This window comes from Archocentrus centrarchus, chromosome 21 (assembly GCF_007364275.1).
Source record: "Archocentrus centrarchus isolate MPI-CPG fArcCen1 chromosome 21, fArcCen1, whole genome shotgun sequence".
Classification (NCBI taxonomy): domain Eukaryota; kingdom Metazoa; phylum Chordata; class Actinopteri; order Cichliformes; family Cichlidae; genus Archocentrus; species Archocentrus centrarchus.
The window spans coordinates 32003079-32025759 of NC_044366.1; the positions used below are offsets into that span (position 1 = coordinate 32003079).

General features: G+C 40.6%; 1 protein-coding gene across 1 annotated transcript; it reads left to right on the forward strand.

Moving 5' to 3' along the window:
• The first annotated feature begins 8084 nt into the window (after positions 1–8084).
• LOC115801247 (trace amine-associated receptor 13c-like) lies at positions 8085–9332 on the forward strand. The gene is made up of 2 exons (XM_030759010.1): positions 8085–8260; positions 8519–9332. Exons 1-2 carry the CDS (start codon positions 8085–8087, stop codon positions 9330–9332), a joined length of 990 nt encoding a protein of 329 aa, XP_030614870.1.
• Positions 9333–22681: the final 13349 nt, after the last annotated feature.

Genomic DNA, 22681 nt, shown 5'->3' on the forward strand with positions numbered 1-22681 from the left:
TTTTGCATTGTATAAGTTGTAAATTTGGACTTTTAGTCATTTTGAAAGTGTTTAAACATATCTGTGTCCAGAAGTTTTCCTCTGGGTTTATGGAAAGATCTCGCTCCCATTTTGTACTTGAGAGGGATATTGAATCATTAATTTTTAATAATAACATATATTTTTGATAATAATTTAGGGGTATAAAGATTTAGAAATTCTGTTACCAATACAGGGGTTTCTTTTAATTTTAAATTACTTAAATTAAACCTTCATTTAGTTACCGTTGTCGCTGTACAGGAACCGAACTTTATCTCCAGATCTTATCCCTCTTGCCTGCGAGCAAGTTCTCAGCTGGACTATGCGTCCAGCTTGCGGCTCAGTTCCAACAGGCTTTGAGTCTGAGTCTGTACGGCTCTGCACAGCCCATCCATCTGGTTACGCAGCCATGGCAAATGTCGAAGTGCTGCCCAGATTTTCTTAATTTCCCGGTAAATCAGGTATCCTCCAAGCCCAAACAGAAGAGATCCTGTTACCAAGTAGCCGAATATGTATACATCTTCCACATCCTCAACCACCAGAGCTGAAAGACACACAGGTCTCCACGAGCTCCAAGAATCAATGACGTAGCCGACGGGGTCTGTCCCACTCGGACACGCAGGCTCCCCTTTCCCCGATCTCATAGTGGAGAAAATTTGATCAATGGTGTTGAGGGCCCAGTTTGCCAGATCCATGTTGCTTCTTAATCTTATTCTTATTCGGTCAGTGCGTAAGAGACACTCGTATAAGCAGCAAGCAGGAGAGATGGGGGAGGGCAGGGAGGCGGGAGAGAGATAGAATGCGACCGTCCCCATCAGAGAGCAGAGGGAAAGATAATAACCGCTGATGTAACCTTGTTCATCATACCATCAAGGAATGTGTTGGTTGCCTGGATATTGAGCTATTGGCTGTTGGACTCAGGCCATATTCCTATCCTTACCAAGGGAGTTCTCCTATGTTATTATTGTAGCTATTTACATTCCATCCTCTGCCAACCCACATTGGCGTGTGACATCATTTATTCAACCATGGCACATCTACAAACTCACCTGACTGACTTAACCCAACTATTGACATATCAGGTGACTTCAACCATGTGGACAAGACACTACCAAACTTCACTCAGTATGGACTGTACCACCAGAGAGGAATGAACTCTATACCTGCTGTATGCTAATGTTAAGGATGCATACAGAGCTGCTCCCCCCTCCCCCCTCTAGGGAGATCAGAGCACAACTTGGTGAACCTCAGCCCCTGCTATGTGCCACTGGTGAAGAATCAGCCTGTGACCATGAGGACAGTAAAGAGATGGTCTGAGGAGACTTATGAGGCACTGCAGGACTGCTTTGAGGTGACAGACTGGTCAGCACTCTGTGAGCTGCACAGAAAGGACATCGACAGCTCACAGAATGTTAGATGTTAGATTCAACTCATTGTCATTGTGCACTAGGGTTTAATCCCGGTACCTGGGATTCCTGGGAAATGTGATCAGAACCATTTCCCGTTTCCCGGGAAACGTTAAGACAGGAAACCGGGAATTGACTTTCAGAAAGAAAAGAAAGCTTCAGAATGGTATATTTAAGGAAATATTGAGAGAAGGGTTCATTTAATGCGAAAAGCATTACTCTTCATTTCAGGCACGTTCAGCCTCCGTTTAAGGCTGGCTTCAGCCTTCATCTCAAGCCTTTTAATAGAGGTATTACACAGTTGTACTTTTTTCTTCTTTAATTTGTTGAAATCGTAGGCAATGTGTTTAGCTTAAGTTATTTTGTATTATATAATTTTATATTATTATATATTGTTATATTGCATTATATAGCCTATAAAATATGCCTGCCCTGAACAATAAAGAAATATCTGTTTAATTTCGAGTGTTTCTTTTCCTCGTTTGCAGCCACTTACTAACAATCATGAATTAGGATGTGGGCCTAATGTGTGAAGAAAGTATCATGAAATAGATTACTTTAACATATTTCGCTTTTAAAATGGAGTTGAGTAAAATGTATATTTTTTAGGCCATAAGGATTGGCCAGTTTTTCAAAAGACGATTCACAACGAACCTACTTTAACTCTTAGACACTGTGTTATAAATTTGCTGTTGCCAGAATAGCAATGACCAAGTCGTAGTGCATTACTCAAGGCCCTGTGTTATGTCATATTATAGTGTAGTACGGTAGTTAACTTTTCAATGACTATTACAGCGTTCCACTGGTGGATATATAGTGCAACAGATGTCCCCACAACAGCGTGGCTGAGCCTTTATCAATGCTGTGTGGAGATGAACCGTATTGTTTTGCACCAGCAATTGTAAAATAGCTTGGTATAATTCCATGTACAATGCAGGAATATTCGAATTATATTTGTTAAGGGAGTGTTGAGGAACGATACAACACAGCATAGCTCGAGCACTCGAATGCCGAGATATAGGTTTTATTGCATTAATCAAGCCAACGTTACCCCCTACTTGGCATAACAGGACATAGCTGGAAAGCTACCTCTACAATATCAGAATAGGTTAAGCCCGACACATGCTACAGAAGGCCTAATTAAAAAAAAAAAAAAAAAAAAAAAACTTTTTCCCGGGATTCCCGGGAAATGGCTCGTCTTTTCCCGGGATTTGATTCATGTCATTTTTGGGAAAAATATTAAACCCTATTGTGCACATAAGGCACAGAACGACATGATCGTTCCAGATCACTCATCCAGAGATGAGCATCTGCGGTGATGCAGCCAGAGACCGGCGCTACCGTTAGGCAATGTGGTTTAAGTGTCTTCCCCATCATCTACCCAAGGACACAACGCAGCGCAGGGACAGGGGCTCAAACCAGCAACCCTCCGGCTGCAAGGCAAGCACCTACTGTACCCACTGTACCACTGCCAATACGTCACAGACTACATTAATTTTGTGTGGATGCTACTGTCCCAACCAGGACTGTTAAATGCTACCCAAACAACAACCCGCAGGTAACACAGGATATTAAAGCTTTTCTTAACAATAAGAAGACGGCCTTTAGAGCTGGAGACAGGGAGGAGGTGAGAATGATCCAGAGGGAACTGAAGACAACTATTAGGGAGGCTAAAAAGAATTATAGGAGAAAGCTAAAGTGGAAGCTCCAGCAGAACAACAGGAGAAAGGTCTGGTGTGGAATAAGTACCATCACTAGTTTCAAGTGAGGCAACAACAGAAGAATGAAGGGCCAATGAGCTAAATCTGTTATTTGACAGATTTGACACTGCAGGCTTTGTCCTTCCCCATGCTGACTCCTCTGCTGCCTGTCCTCAACAATCCACTCAACTCCATCTCCTAATAGCCCACCTCTCACCTCTACCACTCCCCCACCTCTCACCTCTGTAGTTAGTTTCACTGCTGACCAGGTGAGAAGACAACTGAAGAGACTCCACACAAATAAGGCTGTAATCCTTGATGGGGTCTCCCCCAGAGTGCCACCCAGCTTTGTGGAGTATTGTACCATGGCTTCAGTCTCCAGAGGGTCCCTGGGATGTGGAAGACATCTTCCATTTTTCCTGCAACCCCGTAATGTCAAGGACTACAGGCCAGGGGCACTGACATCCCACATAATGAAGACCATGGAAAGGCTTGTCCTTGATCAGCGCTGGCCCATGGTCCAGCCATTTTTGGACCCTCTGCAGTTCGCTTATCAGTCCCGCCTGGGATTTGAGGACGCCATCATCTACCTGTATAGGACATCAGTGTTTTTAATGGTGTAACAACTGAAATTTTTCTTTTGGGATAAATAAAGTATTTCTGATTCTGTTTCTGATTTAGTTTCCAAGTCAGTGAGAAAAGTGCAGATCCAGTATCCAATTGTGTCATGAGTCCTTGTATTCAGCTGTTCTTCACTGGTGCATGCCACAGACAATAATCAAACACTGCTGCTCAGTATTTTACTGTTCCATAAGATGGTTTCAAGGTGATGGAGATTCTGTTCGTGACCTTCTTTGGGTTTCTAGGATGTGATAAATTTACAACTCCTTATGCTTTGATCTAAAGCATCATTTTCATCTGTGATTTCACCTTAGAACAGTATTCTACCCAAATGCTCCAGAACATCACAAAGCAAAGTTGTGTTCAAAGGACTGAAGCAAAGAATGTCAGGGTTGTGTGAGGCTTTATTTGTGTGTTGCATTTTCAGGTGGCAAGATGGCCGGGATTGGTGTCCTCCTGAGCAGTCGAAGTTGCACCTGTGAGAAATCAGTTCGTTTGTGGCTGGGTATTTAAAGACCAGTCATGGTAGTTGTCCTCTGCCAGTTCATTCATCCTCTATAGTGAAGCCCAGGCTCATTCTATTATCTGTACTCTCCCTAGTTTATGTGTGCCTGATTTGAGTCTCTTGTCTCCTTCCTAGACATTCATTGGAGGAATTCAGTTCGCCTCCCCGAGGACCTGCCACCATCTCTCTCACTGGTTCCAAGCTTTGTTGCCACGCTCCCTGACACTGGCCTGCTCTCCACCGGCACCCAGCAGCTTGCCTCGGACTCCCGCTTGACTCCTGGAGTCCCCCCCAAGCTCTGCTCGCTTGCACTGCTACGTAGGGATATTACCTTTACCAGCACCCATACCATCTTGTCTCTACGTGGCTCTTTTTAAATGAGGCTCCAGCTCCCTGTATATGATCATATCCTGTCCCCCATCTCCAGTTGTTCCTCTCTTTTCACCTCACTGTAAATAAAGAACACTGAGCATCATTTACTGCAGTTGCCATCTGCTCTTTGGGTCTGCTAAGTTGTAAAACTATGACAAAAAAAGATGGCAACATCACCATCCAGCAGAGAAATGCAAGAGGTGTACACCAAGTTAAAGAACTCCAAGTGAAAGCTCTTGAGCCTCATTCATTCTTATGCAGGGCAATTTACTGATCAAAGTCATACTCTCCAAGTCATTTCAGATCTATTCAAATCTTGAAATGCAGTACCCAGATCTGCTGAAAATGTGTGTTGATGTAACCCTTGATGTTTCTGAGGAACACATCAGCAAAGTGGAAAAATACACAAGAGCTCAAGCAAAAAGATCACGTTTTTTTCGACATTGTGCTGACAGAATCAGTGCATCTCTTAGCTATGCAGCATCATACACCAGTCTTGCACAGCCCTCACAGACACTGATGAAGACAATTTGCTGTCCAAGTCTGTACAGGATAAACAACCACGCTACCAGGCATGGACAAAAGTACGAGTGTTGGAAATGAAGACCAAACATGCCAACTTGTAGGCCAAGAACTGTGAAATGTTTATTAACAAAGACAATCCATTTCTTCACACAACCCCAGAGTTTCTTGTGTTTTGTGACTGTTGTGGGATGGGATGTGGAGAGGTCTCAGAGTGTAATTTTGAGCATTGCATTCTGTACAGTGACTCCTGTCTGGAACTGGTGAATGGACATTTTCAGCTTAAGACAATGCACAGTTATTATTATAAAGTCCAAGAGCAGTTGTTCACTGTGTTCACTGTTTTCTGTTGCCAAGATGGGAAATACAAAGATAACAACGCTGCACATACCTGATGTGCAACACTGGGGACTTGTATTGCTCAAATTACAGGCATTTGGGAGAATATGTGTTCTGCCTGAGATTTTGGGATGCTGGTATATATGCAAATGTACTGTACAGTTCCAGTAAAGCTAGCGGACATCTGCTTTTGTAGAGAGAAAACTGATGAACCCAGAATCTCATGCACAAACAAGGAGTGTGCTTACAAAGAATTTCATCCTCATGTATATCCCTTACCCCTACAACAGTACCCAGTTTTCAGTAATGAATTTATCTGAGGTGTGCCCTCCTCAGGTCTCTGAAATATATGACACAGTTCCCTGTGGTGTTATTCCAGCGAGAACCTTGATGGTGTTATGATGCTTGCAACTTGAAAATGTCTGAGCCCTAGCCAACAGGTTCCAGGGTCTCTGAATAAAAATCTCAACAGTCAGTTACCACTGTAGTTTTTCTACCATATGCATACATGAAGTATTATGACAGTTCCTCTCTGCTAGGCCAGTCAATAAAAGGGGTCAGTCTGCACTCCATAACAATTATCCAGTATATGAATAATCTTGATACAGTGGAGAGTGACACACAAAAACGGCTGCTTTGGTGAAAGATTTGCTAAGAGTTTGGAATGAAAGTGTGGGGTCTAGGGTGACACCCAGGTTGCGAACTTCTGGTGATGGTGAGATGGAGGAACCATGTCAAAGAGTAGATCTCCAAACCTCCAGAATAGGGCTTTGGGGGACACAACCAAGAGCTCTGTTTTGTTACTGATTAGCTTGAGTAGATTAAACAACATCCAGGTTTTGAGGGGAAATATGTTCAAGCACAATCATCAGCACTTCAATTGAGGGAAGTCCAGTCAGTGTAGAAGTGTACTTTGTCATCCAAATAAAAAAAACCTCTACTTGGACCTTGGTATTTGTTGGTGCAAAACATATAATCAAATTCCATCATTTGGCTCTCAGCTTCACAAAATTTCCCAAATTCAGTTATATACTTGGCGTCTGTGGCTTCTGGATGGTTGTCTTCACTGTCAACTCTTCAGCCTCACTTTCGTTGCTGTGTTTATCTGAATTTTATTTCACCTCTGAAGTGCTTGGATGACTGATGTTAATATCTTCCACACAAGGGCCACTTTCATTAAGTTTTCAGAGCTTTGGTGCCGCTTCAAGTTCACGTCTTTCAAAAAAAGTTTAGTGGGTGATCTCGGGCTTTCTGCTCTGTCCTCTGCAGCCTTTTGGTCCACCTTGATGAACTGTTTCTTAATTTTACAGTAGGCCTCCAGTCAATATTGTACTTGTCCCAACTAACAGCTGGCCTTCCAGAGACAAAGTGCTTGCTACACAATTGTTCACTGGTAAAAACATACTTAGAATTTAATTTCTCCGATCTCTTGATAATTCCTCAGTGAATTTTCTTTGATTAGTAATCATGGCTGGAATGCGATAAAATCCTGTACCTTTATCATGGCCACTTTTGCTTCCACTTTTGCTGAAAACAATGCAATGAACCATCTCACATTTCTCAGTGGGAACTAAGGTGATTGTATATGTTTATGTGTTGAGGGACACCAACTTGGCGGATAGCAATCGTTGTCAAGATATAGGTCATGTGAGTCAAAACCCCCTATATGAGCATTTCCAAAATGAGTGCTCCTACATGTGGCTTTGTGTGTCATGTCAGGCATATGAGTGGGTTGCTGTAGCTCCAGTAGTACAGCAGGCTGCCTATTAATCAGAAGGTTGTTGGTTCAATCCCAGGCTGTTCCAGTTGGCATGCCAAAGTATCTATGGGCAAAATACTAAGGTGCATAGATGAATAAGTATCAGTATATCTGAAGCTGATTTGAAGGGATTAGATCTTGGAGAGGTACCTGTTTCTGCTTGGCAAAGGATTGAACCAGGAGGATTTGGATGATTGGATTGGCTTCACCACTGAAAGGGGCCAGAAAGACTAAAGGCTGTCAACAAATTAATCAGTGCAGCCTGTACTGAAAATTCAGGAATTTGGCTCCCTGGTGGCCTTGGACCACAACTTATCTCAGTTTTCTCCTGGATATTTGTAAACAGATGCCCTACGCCCCCCCTGTCCTATCTTCTTGTGATCTTGGCCTAGCTGCTGATGAACTCCACGTCTTATCAGAACTGTTAGCTCAGGAGGGGAATTTGAGTCAGCCCCACAGTAGCCCCCTCAATTTTTCTGGGTTCATCTAATACATTAAGTCCCCATAGACTTCCAGAAATCTGAGAAAATCCATTTTTACGTGTTTCTTCAGGATTTGCCATAGAAAACCAAACATGTTACTCACACACCCTTTCATGTACAACTGTTAGAAGTCACTTAATTTTATTTTAAAACATAGGCATGATGATACTTTATTGATCCCACAATGGGGAAATTACAGGCATGGGTTGTAAAATGTGCCTGGACGGACTCGTATGAGTGTGAACAGTGAAGGGGTTTTGTAGAGAGAAAGAGGAGGGACATCATTTTGTTGGGCGGGGGGAATAAATCCACTCTGTGACCAGGAGTTCTGATCAGAGCTGCAGGAGCTGCAGCTGCCTGATGATGGAGATACAGAAACGAGCCGAGCTCTGTTTTCCACAACTCCTCAACAGTTCCTGCAGGAAGCCAACACTTCAGTGGTCCAAAGCTGTGCTCCTGAACATTGTGCTGTTTTTCATCTCTCTGATCACTGCTGCTCTCAACCTGCTGGTCATCATCTCAGTCTCCCACTTCAGGCAGAGATGTCATTTTGTCATTTATGTCATTTGATTTAAGGATGAATGAATGAAGTGAATGTGACACATTCTTGGTGTATTTTAACATGACTAAAGAGTTAATGAATCATGCCTTACTAATGGAAGACTTTTAGTAACAGGATTTTCACTGAAGACATTCTAACAATTTGATAAGCGGAAGAACACGGATGGATGGATGGATGGATGGATATTCTGATTTTATTAATGTGTATTACTTTCTTTTTTGTCTCCCTGCAGGCAGCTCCACACACCCAGTAACATCCTCCTTCTCTCTCTGGCTGTCTCAGACTTTCTCGTGGGTCTCCTGGTGATGCCATTAGAAATTATTAGAAATACGGCCTGTTGGTTTCTTGGTAATCTCATGTGTTCTGTTTATGTTTATCTGACTGGCAACATTACCTGTGCTTTAATAGGGAACATAGTTCTCATATCAGCTGACCGCTATGTGGCTATTTGTGACCCTCTGCATTACCCCACCAGAATCACTGTGGGGAGAGTAAAAATCAGTGTTTGTCTGTGTTGGTTTTATTCAACTGTCTACAGCAGTCTTTATATGAAAGACATCCTGATTGAACCAGGCAGGTATAATTCCTGCTATGGAGAGTGTGTCTTTGTTATCAATGATATTGCTGGGATTGTTGAGCTTGTTCTGACTTTTATTGTTCCAGTTTCTGTCATCATAGTTCTGTATATGAGAGTGTTTGTGGTGGCTGTGTCTCAGGCTCGTGCCATGCGCTCTCATGTTACAGCTGTCACACTTCAGCGTTCACTGAATCAAACAAACAGATCTGAGCTGAAAGCAGCCAGGACTCTTGGGGTTCTTGTAGTTGTGTTTCTGGCAAGTTACTGTCCATATTACTGCTACTCTCTGGATAATGAAAATGTGGCCAATGATCCATCTGCATCTTTTGTGGTGATGATTTTTTATTTTAACTCTTGTCTAAACCCTTTGATCTATAGTTTGTTTTATCCCTGGTTTAGAAATGCTGTTAAACTTATCATCACTCTGCAGATATTCAAGTATGACATCAGTGAGGCAAACATACTATAGAAATATGATTAAACCTGCAACACTAAGATTTAAAATCAGTAAATTGATACATCCAGTCTGGAAATGTGAAATTGCTTTCTACTGTATCAAGAACAAACAGAGGAAAAAATATTTTTAAGCTTTGTTTAAATTATTAATTAATGAATAAAATGAAGGTGAACTTTAGGAATTCTTAACTTTTGCAGTTTTCTGCTGAAAGAAATATTCAGATTGGCTTTCACTGTGTTGCTGAAACAGAATCATGGCTGCATGGCTGACACACCCGCAGATCAAACTTCCTTTCAGCTCCTCAGTCTCTCACTCACTTTAAAGCATCTTACAATGAAAAATCAATGTTGAGTGACATTTTTTAATAAGGTAACAATTTCCAATCCTGTTGAATGTGGCCTGCAGTGTGATGTAGTAAGTAAGAGTTTACTGACCAGAATTTATGGCACTGAATATAAGAGCGCTGTTGAATAAGATCAAAATAGTGATTTATATTTGTCATAGATGAAGTATTATTTTGATTGTGAATACAATATGAGAAGAGACACTTTCAGTAGAATGTACTTACATACTTTTGATAAAAACAAACAAACAAACAAACAAACAAACAAAAAGCTATTCTCACAAGTATATAAACTTTATAAGATAAAAAAGTATCTGTGAACTGGTACCTTGTACCTTATTACTGCACTTTTTTTCATTCTTTTTTGTTTCCTGTGTGTTGGTTGAGGGATGCTATAATACGATAGACTGAGAACAAGATCATCTAACACTGAATAAAGAAATTATGATATGAGGTAAATATTTATGATGGGCTGAGGAAAACTTGGTGAAACAGTGAAAACGACATGGGTCTATGAGTAGTTCACTTTTGATCAATGACAGCGATAGATAAATGGTAAATGGACTAGTTCTTATATAGCACTTTTCTACTCTGTCAGAGCACTCAAAGTGCCTATACAACACGTTTACATTTACCCATTCACACCCATTCATACAAGCACCTCCATCAGTAACTAAGCTAAGTGCTTATTATCTAACATTCACACACAGTCACACTCCACATTCACTAGATTTGTTGAGGATCTGCTGGACTTGTCTGGGTAAGCACTGCTCTTTTTGCTGCTGCTAGCAACTGTTAGCTGCTAGCTACTAGTGTTTGTGAAGGCGGAAGGAAGTCTTTGAAGGGGATACAACTTTGTTGTTCTCTGACACTTAGTGAACAAACTCTCTTATGATGTGAGATTGTAATCAAACTGTTTATTGGAGGGAAAGTGTGATTTTTAGGATACTCAAGCCTAACATTAGGTGTCATAATGTTAGCTTATATAACCAGCTGTTGTTGTTGTCAGTTGTCTGGGGAGGGTCGCATGTCTAATCTGCTGATACTTTATTAATCCCACAATGGGGAAATTACAGTTAACAGAACACCCATCCAAGAAGACAAACATGGGGAGATAAGTGAACTGTGCCCATGCTGCCCCCCTTTTGGAGGTGTTGCCATTAAAAAGACGGAAACAATAGCAAAAACATATAAGACATATATACTGTGGGCTGACTCAAACTCCCCTCCTCAGCTAAGAGTTCTGATAAGAGGTGGAGTTCATCAGCAGCTAGATCAAGGGAGATCAGATTAACACAGGTCAGAAAAAGACAGGACAGCGGGGGCGTAGCGTTTACAAAACATCCAGGAGAAGAATGAGACAAGCGGTGGTCCAAGGCCACCAGGGAGCCAAATTTCTGATTCTACAACTTGTTTTCGTACAGGCTGGCCTGAATAATTTGTTGACAGCCTTTAGTCTTTCTGGCACCTCTCACTGTTGAAAAAAATCCAATTATCTGAATCCTCTTGGTTTGTTCCTTCGCTGTGCAGAAACAGATACATACGTCTCAGAGATTCAATTCAATTCAATTCAATTCAATTTTATTTATATAGTGCCAAATCACAACAAACTGTCACCTCAAGGCGCTTTGTATTGTGGGTAAAGACCCTACAATAATACAGAGAAAACCCAACAGTCAAAACGACCCCCTATGAGCAGCACTTGGCGACAGTGGAAAGGAAAAACTCCCTTTTAACAGGAAGAAACCTCCAGCAGAACCAGGCTCAGGGAGGGGCAGTCATCTGCCGCAACCGGTTGGGCTGAGGGGAGAGAAAGACATGCTGTGGAAGAGAGCCAGAGATTAATATCAATTAATGATTAAATGCAGAGTGGAGTATAAACAAAGTAAATAAGGTGAATGAGAAACAGTGCATTATGTGAACCCCCCAGCAGACTAGGCCTATAGCAGCATAACTAAGGGATGGTTCAGGGTCACCTGATCCAGCCCTAACTATAAGCTTTATCATAAAGGAAAGTTTTAAGCCTAATCTTAAAAATAGAGAGGGTGTCTGTCTCCCGAATCCAAGCTGGAAGCTGGTTCCACAGAAGAGGGGCCTGAAAGCTGAAGGCTCTGCCTCCCATTCTACTCTTAAGTATCCTAGGAACCACAAGTAAGCCAGCAGTCTGAGAGCGAAGTGCTCTGTTGGGGTGATACGGTACTATGAGGTCTTTGAGATAAGATGGTGCCTGATTATTCAAGACCTTGTATGTGAGGAGAAGAATTTTAAATTCTATTCTAGATTTAACAGGGAGCCAATGAAGAGAAGCCAATATGGGAGAAATCTGCTCTCTCTTTCTAGTCCCTGTCAGTACTCTAGCTGCAGCATTTTGGATCAGCTGAAGGCTTTTCAGGGAGCTTTTAGGACAGCCTGATAATAATGAATTACAATAATCCAGCCAGAAGTAATAAATGCATGAATGAGCTTTTCAGCATCACTCTGAGAAAGGATGTTTCTAATTTTAGAAATATTGCGCAAATGCAAAAAAGCGGTCCTACATATTTGTTTAATATGTGCATTGAAGGACATATCCTGGTCAAAAATGACTCCAAGATTTCTCACAGTGTTACTGGAGGCCAAAGTAATGCCATCCAGAGTAAGTATCTGGTTAGACACCATGTTTCTAAGATTTGTGGGGCCGAGAACAAGAATTTCAGTTTTATCTGAATTTAGAAGCAGGAAATTAGAGGTCATCCAGGCCTTAATGTCTTTAAGACATTCCTGCAGTTTAATTAATTGATGTGTGTCATCTGGCTTCATTGATAGGTAAAGCTGAGTATCATCTGCATAACAATGAAAATTGATGCAGTGCTTTCTAATAATACTGCCTAAGGGAAGCATGTATAATGTAAATAAAATTGGTCCTAGCACAGAACCCTGTGGAACTCCATAATTAACCTTAGTGTGTGAAGAAGACTCCCCATTTACATGAACAAATTGGAGTCTATTAGATAAATATGATTCAAACCACTGCAGTGCAGTACCTTTAATACCTATAGCAAGCTCTAATCTCTGTAATAAAATGTTATGGTCAACAGTATCAAAAGCTGCACTGAGGTCCAACAGGACAAGAACAGAGATGAGTCCACTGTCAGAGGCTCTAAGAAGATCATTTGTAACCTTCACTAATGCTGTTTCTGTACTGTGATGAATTCTGAAACCTGACTGAAACTCTTCAAATAAACCGTTCCTCTGCAGATGATCAGTTAGCTGTTTTACAACTACTCTTTCAAGAATCTTTGCGAGAAAAGGAAGGTTGGAGATTGGCCTATAATTAGCTAAGACAGCTGGGTCAAGTGATGGCTTTTTAAGCAGAGGTTTAATTACAGCCACCTTGAAGGTCTGTGGTACATAGCCAACTAATAAAGACTGATTGATCATTTTTAAGATTGAAGCATCAATAATTGGAAAGACCTCTTTGAACAGTCTTGTAGGAATGGGATCTAACAAACATGTTGCTGGTTTGGAGGAAGTAACTATTGAAGTTAACTCTGAAAGATTAACTGGAGCAAAAGAGTCAAAACAAATACCAGCAGTGCTGAAAGCAGCCGAACATCTTACCCTTCTGAATCAGCTCCAGATATACAGAGTCTGAGTTTGAGTCTGTACCTCCCAGCATTCCCAACATAAGCAGCCTTACCAAAGCCCAGACAGCTGCCTAGACTTCCCAAATTGCAATGACAAGCCAGGTATCTCCAGGTCCAATTTGGAGAAATCCCAGTGTCAATAAGCCAAATGTGCATGTCCTCCATCAACAGTACAGCCAGGCAAGTCATCTTCCGCCCACACAGGAATCCATAATGTAGCCAGCTGGGAATGTCAATTGGATAGGAGGGAATAGGGTTCTCCTTTCCTCAATCTCCTCATGGTGAAAAATTTGATTAAAAAATGAGAGACCAGCTGACCAGATCCATAATTATAAATTCTAGTTTGGATGTTGTGTGAAGAGAGGCTCTAAAGCAGCAAAGCAGGGGTAAAAAGGGAAGGTTGGGTAGAGAAGAAAAGTGTGACTGTCTCCACTGAGGAGCTGAAGAACAAAAAAAAGATGGTGATGAAGAGATGGCTTCCACAAAATGATGACCCTTCCTATGCATTTTAATAGATTATAAGTTTATGGTAATTTGTCTTTTAGTTTTTGTTTTATGAATAAAATATGTGTTTATGAGGTTTGCAAGCCATTACATTCTCTCGCTCTCTCTCTCTCTCTCTCTCTCTCTCTCTCTCTCTCTCTCTCTGTGTGTGTGTGTGTGTGTGTGTGTGTGTGTGTGTGTGTGTGTGTGTGTGTGTGTGTGTGTGTGTGTGTGTGTGTGTGCTGTTTTTTTTTTTTTAATTTTATTAATTTTTTTAAGATTTATTTTTGGGACTGTGGACAGAACAGTAGCAGTGGGAGAGAGAACACAGGGAACAGCTCGTTGTCACCCGCTCAAACCAGTGAGCAACGTCAGCATGCTGCATTCTGTTTTTATTTATATTTTACAGTATCCTTTAAAAAGAAATTATTGATAATGTGAAACTTCACTTGAACACTTATCAGTGCTTGTAAACAGAGGTTCCTATAATTTAAGGTTTGGTGTTCACTTTGTTTCCAAAAAGTTTACCTACAATATCAGCTTGTTCCAAATTCCATTTACTTATTTATATGACTGCTGATTCTGAGTACTGGAGCTCTGGCACAGCTCTGTAGACAGAAAAACTAAAATATCTATGAAAAGTCTTAGACACTGGAACAACAGTAGTTCTTAGGTCTTGATTGGATCTGTTCAGTCTTTATTACAAATGAAACTACTTTAAACATTGAGGAATTACACAGTAAATGCTGGACAGTTATGTCCTAATTCAAAGTATCTTTTGTGTGTTTATCCTAAATATCTGGATCAGGTGTTCAATAAAATATTCGGATCAAGTTTTAATCATGTGCTGTATATAAAAGATGGACATAGACATTCTCATGGCTGATTTGTAGGCTACAGTTTTGAGGCCTAAGTTTGGAATTTTGGCCATTAAAATGTATTTGTTCTGTTTTAATGAGTATGACAAAAATGTGATACTCAACTCTATATTGAGTTATTTAGTGAATGAGAAATCAAGAGTGAAAAGAAGTTGTGTCTAGAGAAAGTGGGAGGATATCATCCTACTGAGACTGAGAGAGGTGGGGAGGTGTGGAAAAAGGGGATAAAGTTGCTGTATGACAAAGTTCTGGTCAGAGAGCTGCAGGAGCTGCAGCTACGAAATGATGGAGATCCAGAATCAAGCAGAGTTCTGTTTTCCACAACTCCTCAACGCTTCCTGTAGGAAGCCAACATCTCAATGGTCCAAAACGGTGCTCTTGAACATTGGGCTTTTTTCCATCTCTCTCATCACTGTTGCTCTTAATCTGCTGTGTGTGAAAAAGGAATAACCTAGGAATCTCTTCTTGCCCCTCTGCTTTTGACTCAATAGCTCTTCCTGTCATCAAGTCTGAGTTTTATATATAGAAGATACACTATATTGCCAAAAGTATTCACTCACTGAACCAAATCACTGAATTCAGGTGTTCCAGTCACTTCCATGGCCAGAGGTATACAGTGGTATACAAAAGTTTGGCCACCCCTGGTAATTTTCATGATTTCCTTTATAAATCATTGGTTGTTCAGATCAGCAATTTCAGTTAAATATATCATATAGCAGACGAACAAAGTGATATTTGAGAAGTGAAATGAAGTCTATAGGATTTTACTCAGCATGTGTCAGGCCCCACTCACAACAAGGGACATGTTTTAGGTCTTGTTTTTACTCTGAATCTGAACATTGACTCTCTTTCCTCTCAGGACATTTTTATTTCTGATCATGTATATTCTTTTTAATTTGTTTTATCATTCAAATCCTTTTACCAGTCATCGTATAATTTCTTCTCGTATTTTTTAATCATCCTTCTGCAGATACATTTTCTGCTCTTTTTAACATTGATGATGCTTTTTTTCTGCACAAAGATGTGAATTTCATGATGCATTCTTTTAATGATCATTTAATATGCATTCTTTTAATAATCTGGTGAAAGATGTGAGGGCTACATATATTTCAAATTTAATCCATTACATTCGAGAAAATCCTTAAGATTTATTTGACACAATCAGAAATATTGTCAACTTTCTTTCCTAATTTGTTAATAAGATCCTTCATATCAGAGCAACACCCCTTCCTCTTTCTCTCTGGCCTCATGCCTTAACTGGCCGTCAGTCTTAGAGAGCTTTGGACCTATGTCTCTTAATGCTCTCATCAGTTTGGTCGATAAAATGAAACTATCCTCATGCCTACTTGACATTTTACCAGCCTCAGTGTTCAAAGAGGTGTTTCATGCCATTGGACCGTGTGTTCTCAAGGTAATTAATAATTCTTTAACTTCCAGCTGAGTCCCTTTATACATTAAACAGGCTGTTATTCACCCTCTTTAACAAAAAAGTCCACTGCTGACCCTTCCTTCCTTCAGAATTTTAGGCCAATTACAAAACTGCCTTTTATCTCCAAAATTTTAATAAAAGCAGTGGCCAGCCAGCTAACCAAAGTCAGAGTGCATCTGGGTTTCGCCACATGCACTCTACTGAAACAGCTCTTCTTAATGTTTCAAATGACATTTTAATGCGTAGCGATGCAGGTGAATATTCAGTCCTTGTATTTACGGATCTCTCAGCTGCCTTTGACACAACTGATCATGGTATCCTGATTGAGAGACTTAGAACTTGGGTGGGTATCTCTGGGTCAGCTCTTGACTGGTTTTCTTCCTTTCTCTCTTTGCAGGATCATTTGCAGATTGCCTACAAACGGTCCAGATTGCTGCTGTGAGGCTCCTCACCAGGTCCCTCAGAAGGTTCCATATGACATCAGTTCTGGCTTCCTTACACTGGCTCCCCATAAAGTTTAGGGTTCATTTTAAAATTTTGGTAATCACTTTCAGAGCCCTCCACAGTCAGATGCCTCCATATATTAGTGAACTACTACAACTGTAGTGTCTAGATCTCTGAGGTCTGCTGATCGGTGCTTGTTGGCTGTACCAAATGCAGGTTAAAGACAAAAGGTGACTGTCGTTTTGAAATTGTGGCCCCCAAGTTGTGGAACTCACTTCCACTGGATTTAAGATCTGTAGACACTGTTGATGCCTTTAAAAAGAGATTGAAAACCCACCTGTGCAGGCTTTAATTTAGTGTGATCTGTTCATACCATTTTAATTGTTGCATTTTATTCTGTATTGTAAAGCACTTTGTGAATTCTGTTCTTGTAAAGTGCTATATAAATACATACTTACTTAATATTTCTACAGACTTAACTAGTTATTTGTGTGTATTGCTATTGTATTACTAAGTATTGCTGTTTTTCCTTTGATTGACCGCGTCTAGAAAGGTGACATTTAAATAAATTTTACTTACTAGAGCAATGGAGATGTGTTTTCTGGAGTGATGACTCACACTTCTCCTTCTGGCGATCAGATGGATGAGTTTGGCATTGGTGGTTGCCAGGTGTACGGTACTTGCCTGACTGCATTGTGCCGAGTGTAAAGTTTGGTGGAGGGGGGGATTATGGTGTGGAGTTATTTTTCAGGGGTTGCAGTGAAAGGAACTCTTAATGCTTCAGTATACCAAAACACTTTGGACAATTTCATGCTTATAACTTTGTGGGAACAGTTTGGGGATGGCCCCTTCCTGTTCCAACATGACTGCACACCAGAGCACAAAGCAGCTCCATAAAGACATGGATGAGTGAGTTTGGTGTGGAAGAACTTGACTGGCCTGCAGAGTCCTGACCTCAACCCAATAGAAAACATTTGTTAAAGAATTAGTGAGCCAGGCTTTGTCATCCAACATCAGTGTCTGACCTCACAAATGAGTTGAAGTTGTTATAGCTGCAAAGGGTGGGCCGACATCATATGAAACCCTCTGGATTAAGAAAGGGATGTTACTCAAGGTCATATGTGTGTGAAGGCAGATGAGATAATACGTTTGGCAATATAGCATATTTCAATTTATATTTATCTTATAGCACTGCATATATATATATATATATATATATATATATATATATATATATATATATATATATATATATATATATATATATATATATATATGTGTGTATAACTTTAATAATACATTTAATTGTTCTACTTTGTACCCCCGGGAACCCGATTTGGCCCACATCTAAAACCTACACCCAGCTTAAGCATTGACGATGATGGGTGAGTGGTAACGTGTGAGCTGAGAAAAAGAAGGGCAGGAGAACTATGTCAACTCTCCACCTAAGAGAAAGTGAGAAACCAGGAAATAGGAGAGGAAGAGAGGAAAAACTGAAACAAAATCCAGACCTGCCTGGACCATGATAGTGTAAGCAGGCACATAGGCACATGTGGCAAGACATAATTTAATAATAATCAGCAGATGAATGAAAAATTATTAACTGATCATGTATGATGCAGTGAGTGTTAATGGGCAGTGTGGAGGGAAGGAGGATGGACATCATATTCCTGGGGGTGGGGTGGTGGGTTGGTAGGTTGGGGGAGGGGCAAGTTGTGATCAGAGCTGCAGGAGCTACACCAGCCTGATGATGGAGATACAGAAGTAGTAGGAGCTGAATGACCACTCTAAATTTATGGCATTGAATATAAAACAGTTTTATTCAATGAGGTCAAAATTGCGATTTCGATTAGTGATAGATAAAGTATTATATTGACTCTGAATACATTATAAGGAGAAGAACTTTCAGTAATACATACTTACCTACTTTTGAAGAAATTAACAAAATCATTCTCACAAGTAAATAAACTTTATAAAATAAAAATCATAAATGAATTTCCATGTGGAAATTGTTGCCTCGTAATTTTCATTCCCTTCTTTTCTGTTCTGTTTACTGTGTATTTGTTGAGGGATGCTAAAATATGATAGGCTGAGAAAAAGATCATCTAACACAGAACAAAGAAATGATGAAACAGAAACTAAAGCAATGATCTGTGAGTTTATTTCAGATAAGTTTGTGCTGTTCCTCTGTACCTGCTCAAATCACTTACAACATGATATTGATGTCGTGAGTCTTTCTGTCAAGCAGCACACTTGCTAAATTCAAAATGATGTGGGAGTTACAGCACGGCCTTACTGTTCCTATCTTCATCCCTGGGGACTCTGTTTGCTGGTGCCACAAATACACATTTTCAACACGTCTGATTTATTACCTCTTTCTCATTTGGAAGACTGCATACACAGGGTTGGTGAGTAAGAGCAATTTTTTTTTATTAAAAGTACTTCAGTACTTTTATACTCTCTGGACTCACACCAAAGTATATTCCAGCTCTCCTCACACCGTTCACCTCCTTTTCCACAATGCATCTTTATAAACTGTGGTAACAGTAACCAGGACACAAACTAGTATGTGTAAGTAAAGATAAACCAGTGCTGGTTGTGTGGGTGAGCTGGGATATTATTGTATGGTCTTTACATATATCAGATTTTGGGGTGATCAGCAATGGTTCTGCATTTTTAGTCAGGCCTACATCATATTTACTTGGGCCTACAGTGTCTTAGGGACTACAGCTGTTCCTGTAGGGCTTGACACATACAAACTGTTGGGTAGATGAGATGAGATGAGATGAGAAGAGATGAGATGAGATGAGATGAAGCAGTGAGTACAGTGGGGTGGCTGTGCCTGTGGCTCAGGAGGTAAAGCAGGTTACCTACTAATTGGAAGGTTGGCGGTTCAGTGCTGGGCTGCATGCCAAGGTATCCTTGGGCAAGATACTGAACCCCAAGTTGCTCTCCGACACAAGCGTTGGTGTATGAATGTGTATACATTTTAGACAGTAAGTATTTAGCTTGATGAGATGAGATGAGATGAGATGAGACTTTAATGATCCCACTGTTGGAGTTATGGTATAAATTCCATTCTGTTTATTATAAATTATCATATCTTCTGTTTGTATATTTTCTATAAGTTGTTTTATGTACATATGATACTGTTGTTTTTATGTTTGAAATGGGAACACGTGGTGGTATTTCTTACAAAGGAAGTTGTAGTTACCTGCAGGCTGTTTCAAGCCTGCAGAGAACACATATAGGATACGTGTCTCGTATACGCCATGTTACATGCGCACATGTCACAGTATGCTTACGACCATATATGCTAAGGAAAAAGCCAAGAATGTTGTTTATTACATGCTGTAAACTGCGTTTGGTGTAACCCACGTGATCTTATTGTGAAAGTCCGAATAAAAGCGCTGCGCAGGAAGCGGTCCTTCAGGACAGATAACTTCTGCTCAGCCGCGAGCTGAGTTCAAGAAACGGATCTCTCCTCCTTGCGCAATTTCAAAAGAGTTGTGTGTTTGTTCTCTGAGTTATTAAAATGATCTGAACCTATCACCCACGATGGGGAAATTTGCGCATTACAGCAGAGTACAGAGAAGAAGGATGAATAAAACAAATGAAATGAAATAGAAGATAAAACACTATATACATAAAATATATATCAATACGCATATACATATACACTCATATACATCAAAACACTTTATACATTTGTAGCCAGTGAAAGTATGCATTATGGTTAGTGTAATAAATCAAATGTATATGTACTGTATGGATAAAGTGATGGCAGTGGAGTAAAGTGTTCAGGTGACTCATGACATCATGATGTGTTATACAGTCTAACTGCTGTTGGGATGAATGACCTGTGAAAGCGCTCCTTCCTGCAGCGAGGATGTTTCAGTCTCTGACTGAAGGAGCTGCTCGGGGCACCCACGATCTCATGGAGAGGGTGATGGGGGTTGTCCATGTTGGATGTCAGCTTTGCTAACATCCTCTTCTCACCCAGCACCATCACAGACTCCAGAGGACATCCCAACACAGAGCTCGACCTCTGCACCAGTTTGTCAATGCTGCTCCTGTCCCTTTCGGTGGTGCCCACAGAGGGCCTAAATTTGTCTTCAAGATATTCAATAGTTTGTGTCACAAATGTGTGCACAGGCTGTATGCCATCATACGTATGTGCTGTAGGTGTGGTACCTAAAACATGGCCACCGCCTGGCCATGCCTGTCACCAGCAGCATTGACCTTACTGAGGACAGTCATTAGCTCAATGCCCCCTTTGACTGCACAGAAAACAGACATGTAGAGTGGTCAGAGAGCTGTGGGAGCTGCAGTTGTGAAATGATGACACCTAGGATGGAGCTGAGGCTTGTTTTCCTCAACTTCTCAACATCTCCTGGAAGAAGCAGAGACTTTGCTCATTTAAATTTGTGCTCCTCAACATTCTGCTGTTATCCATGTCTTTGCTCACTGTAACGCTCAACCTGCTCGTCACCATTTCCGTCTCTCACTTAAGGCAAATATTATTGTCTCTCCTTTTTTTGCAAACTACTAGCAATACTCTACATTACATTTGAATTGTAACATTTTGACTGTGTATATTGAACCTTATATGTTGACCTTGTTTATGAGATTTATATAATATTAACGAGACATTTTGAAATGTCACAGTGGTAAAAATATGCTGAGTTTAGGGTCATATCATCAGTACGTGCACCCTTAATCTGATTAAAGACATGTATAATTTCTAGGGGTGGGACTCGATTAAAAAAATTAATCGAATTAATTACAAGCTTTGTAATTAATTAATCGAAATTAATCGCATTTTAATCGCATTTCAATATTTGACATGAGAAATATTAATTTAAGTTTAGTTGATGAATGAATCAATATACACAAGCTTAAACTTCAAAATTTTGTTTATTTTCCCACCAGTCTACTACACAGACCAATGAAGGGTGGAAGTTCTCCTGTGATAAGCAAACTCCTGAAATTAAAGTTAAGCATCATAACTGGATAGTTTTATTCAACATTAATGTCTCACTTAATATAGTTGGAAATTAATCATTAGCTCAGCTGTATTCCTTGATGTTGAAATGTGTTATGCTTGTTTTAACAGCTTATTTTGAATTAAAGACTTAAAATTAAACCACAAAAAGGAGAAAAAGTTGGTTCTCCGTTTAACCAGCTGCTTTTACACAGCTGTGATTCGCACTCACGGTTGCTAGGCGACATGAGCTACGCAGAGGTGACGGCAGCTGATATGAAGGCTAGCCGCTCACTTCCGGCCTTTGTGGTGTTCGTGGGCTGCGAAGGACTTGGGCCGGGTCCTTCGCAGGATGCGGCCCCTAATTTGGACATTGTGCGTCGATATAATCTGTATGCCGGGAACTCGCGCACTGAGAAACGTTCCACGGTGCAAAGTGCGATTAAAATGCGTTAAAAATTTTAACGCGTTAATTTCCCCATAATTAATTAATCGAAATTAACGCGTTAAAGTCCCACCCCTAATAATTTCATTATTAACCTATTTGTAAATTTTCTGCATTGACACAGCTGCTGTGACAAAGGCCAGTTGTGAAGGCAGATCAAACTGTTTTTTTGTCACTGAGATGTGTCATAAAATTTTTGTTTCCTTACAGGTGGCTCCATACAGCCACTAATATCATCTTCTCTCTGGCTGCCTCAGACTTTCTTCTAGGTCTCCTTTTGCTGCCAGGAGAAAATGCTGCATACAGTATATCTACATTCCTTGTCTATATCATATCAGCTTTTTACCACTCATAATCCCTACATTTAAAATCTGCACTCTTACTTCACACTGCTGCCTTTCCTTCTCTCCCACTGCCTCCTAACAGTGCTTCTCCCCTTCCTCTTCCTTTGTCTTCAACCAACAGTAGCCCCCACCACCACCCTTTCATTTTTCATGATCCACATGTTTGATATGGCAAAGATTTTATGCTGGAAACCCTTCCTGATGCAATCTTTCCCATTTGTCAAGGCTTGGGAACAGCACTAACAGTACACTGGCATGTGGCCTCCCTGTGGCTGGGTTACCCCACCCCACCATCATGTGAGCTATTGAGGTCACTTGAGTCAAGGTATGAGTGGGGGTTGAAATGCCTGGGAAGGGATCTCTAGCCTGCATTGAAGGTGGCTGA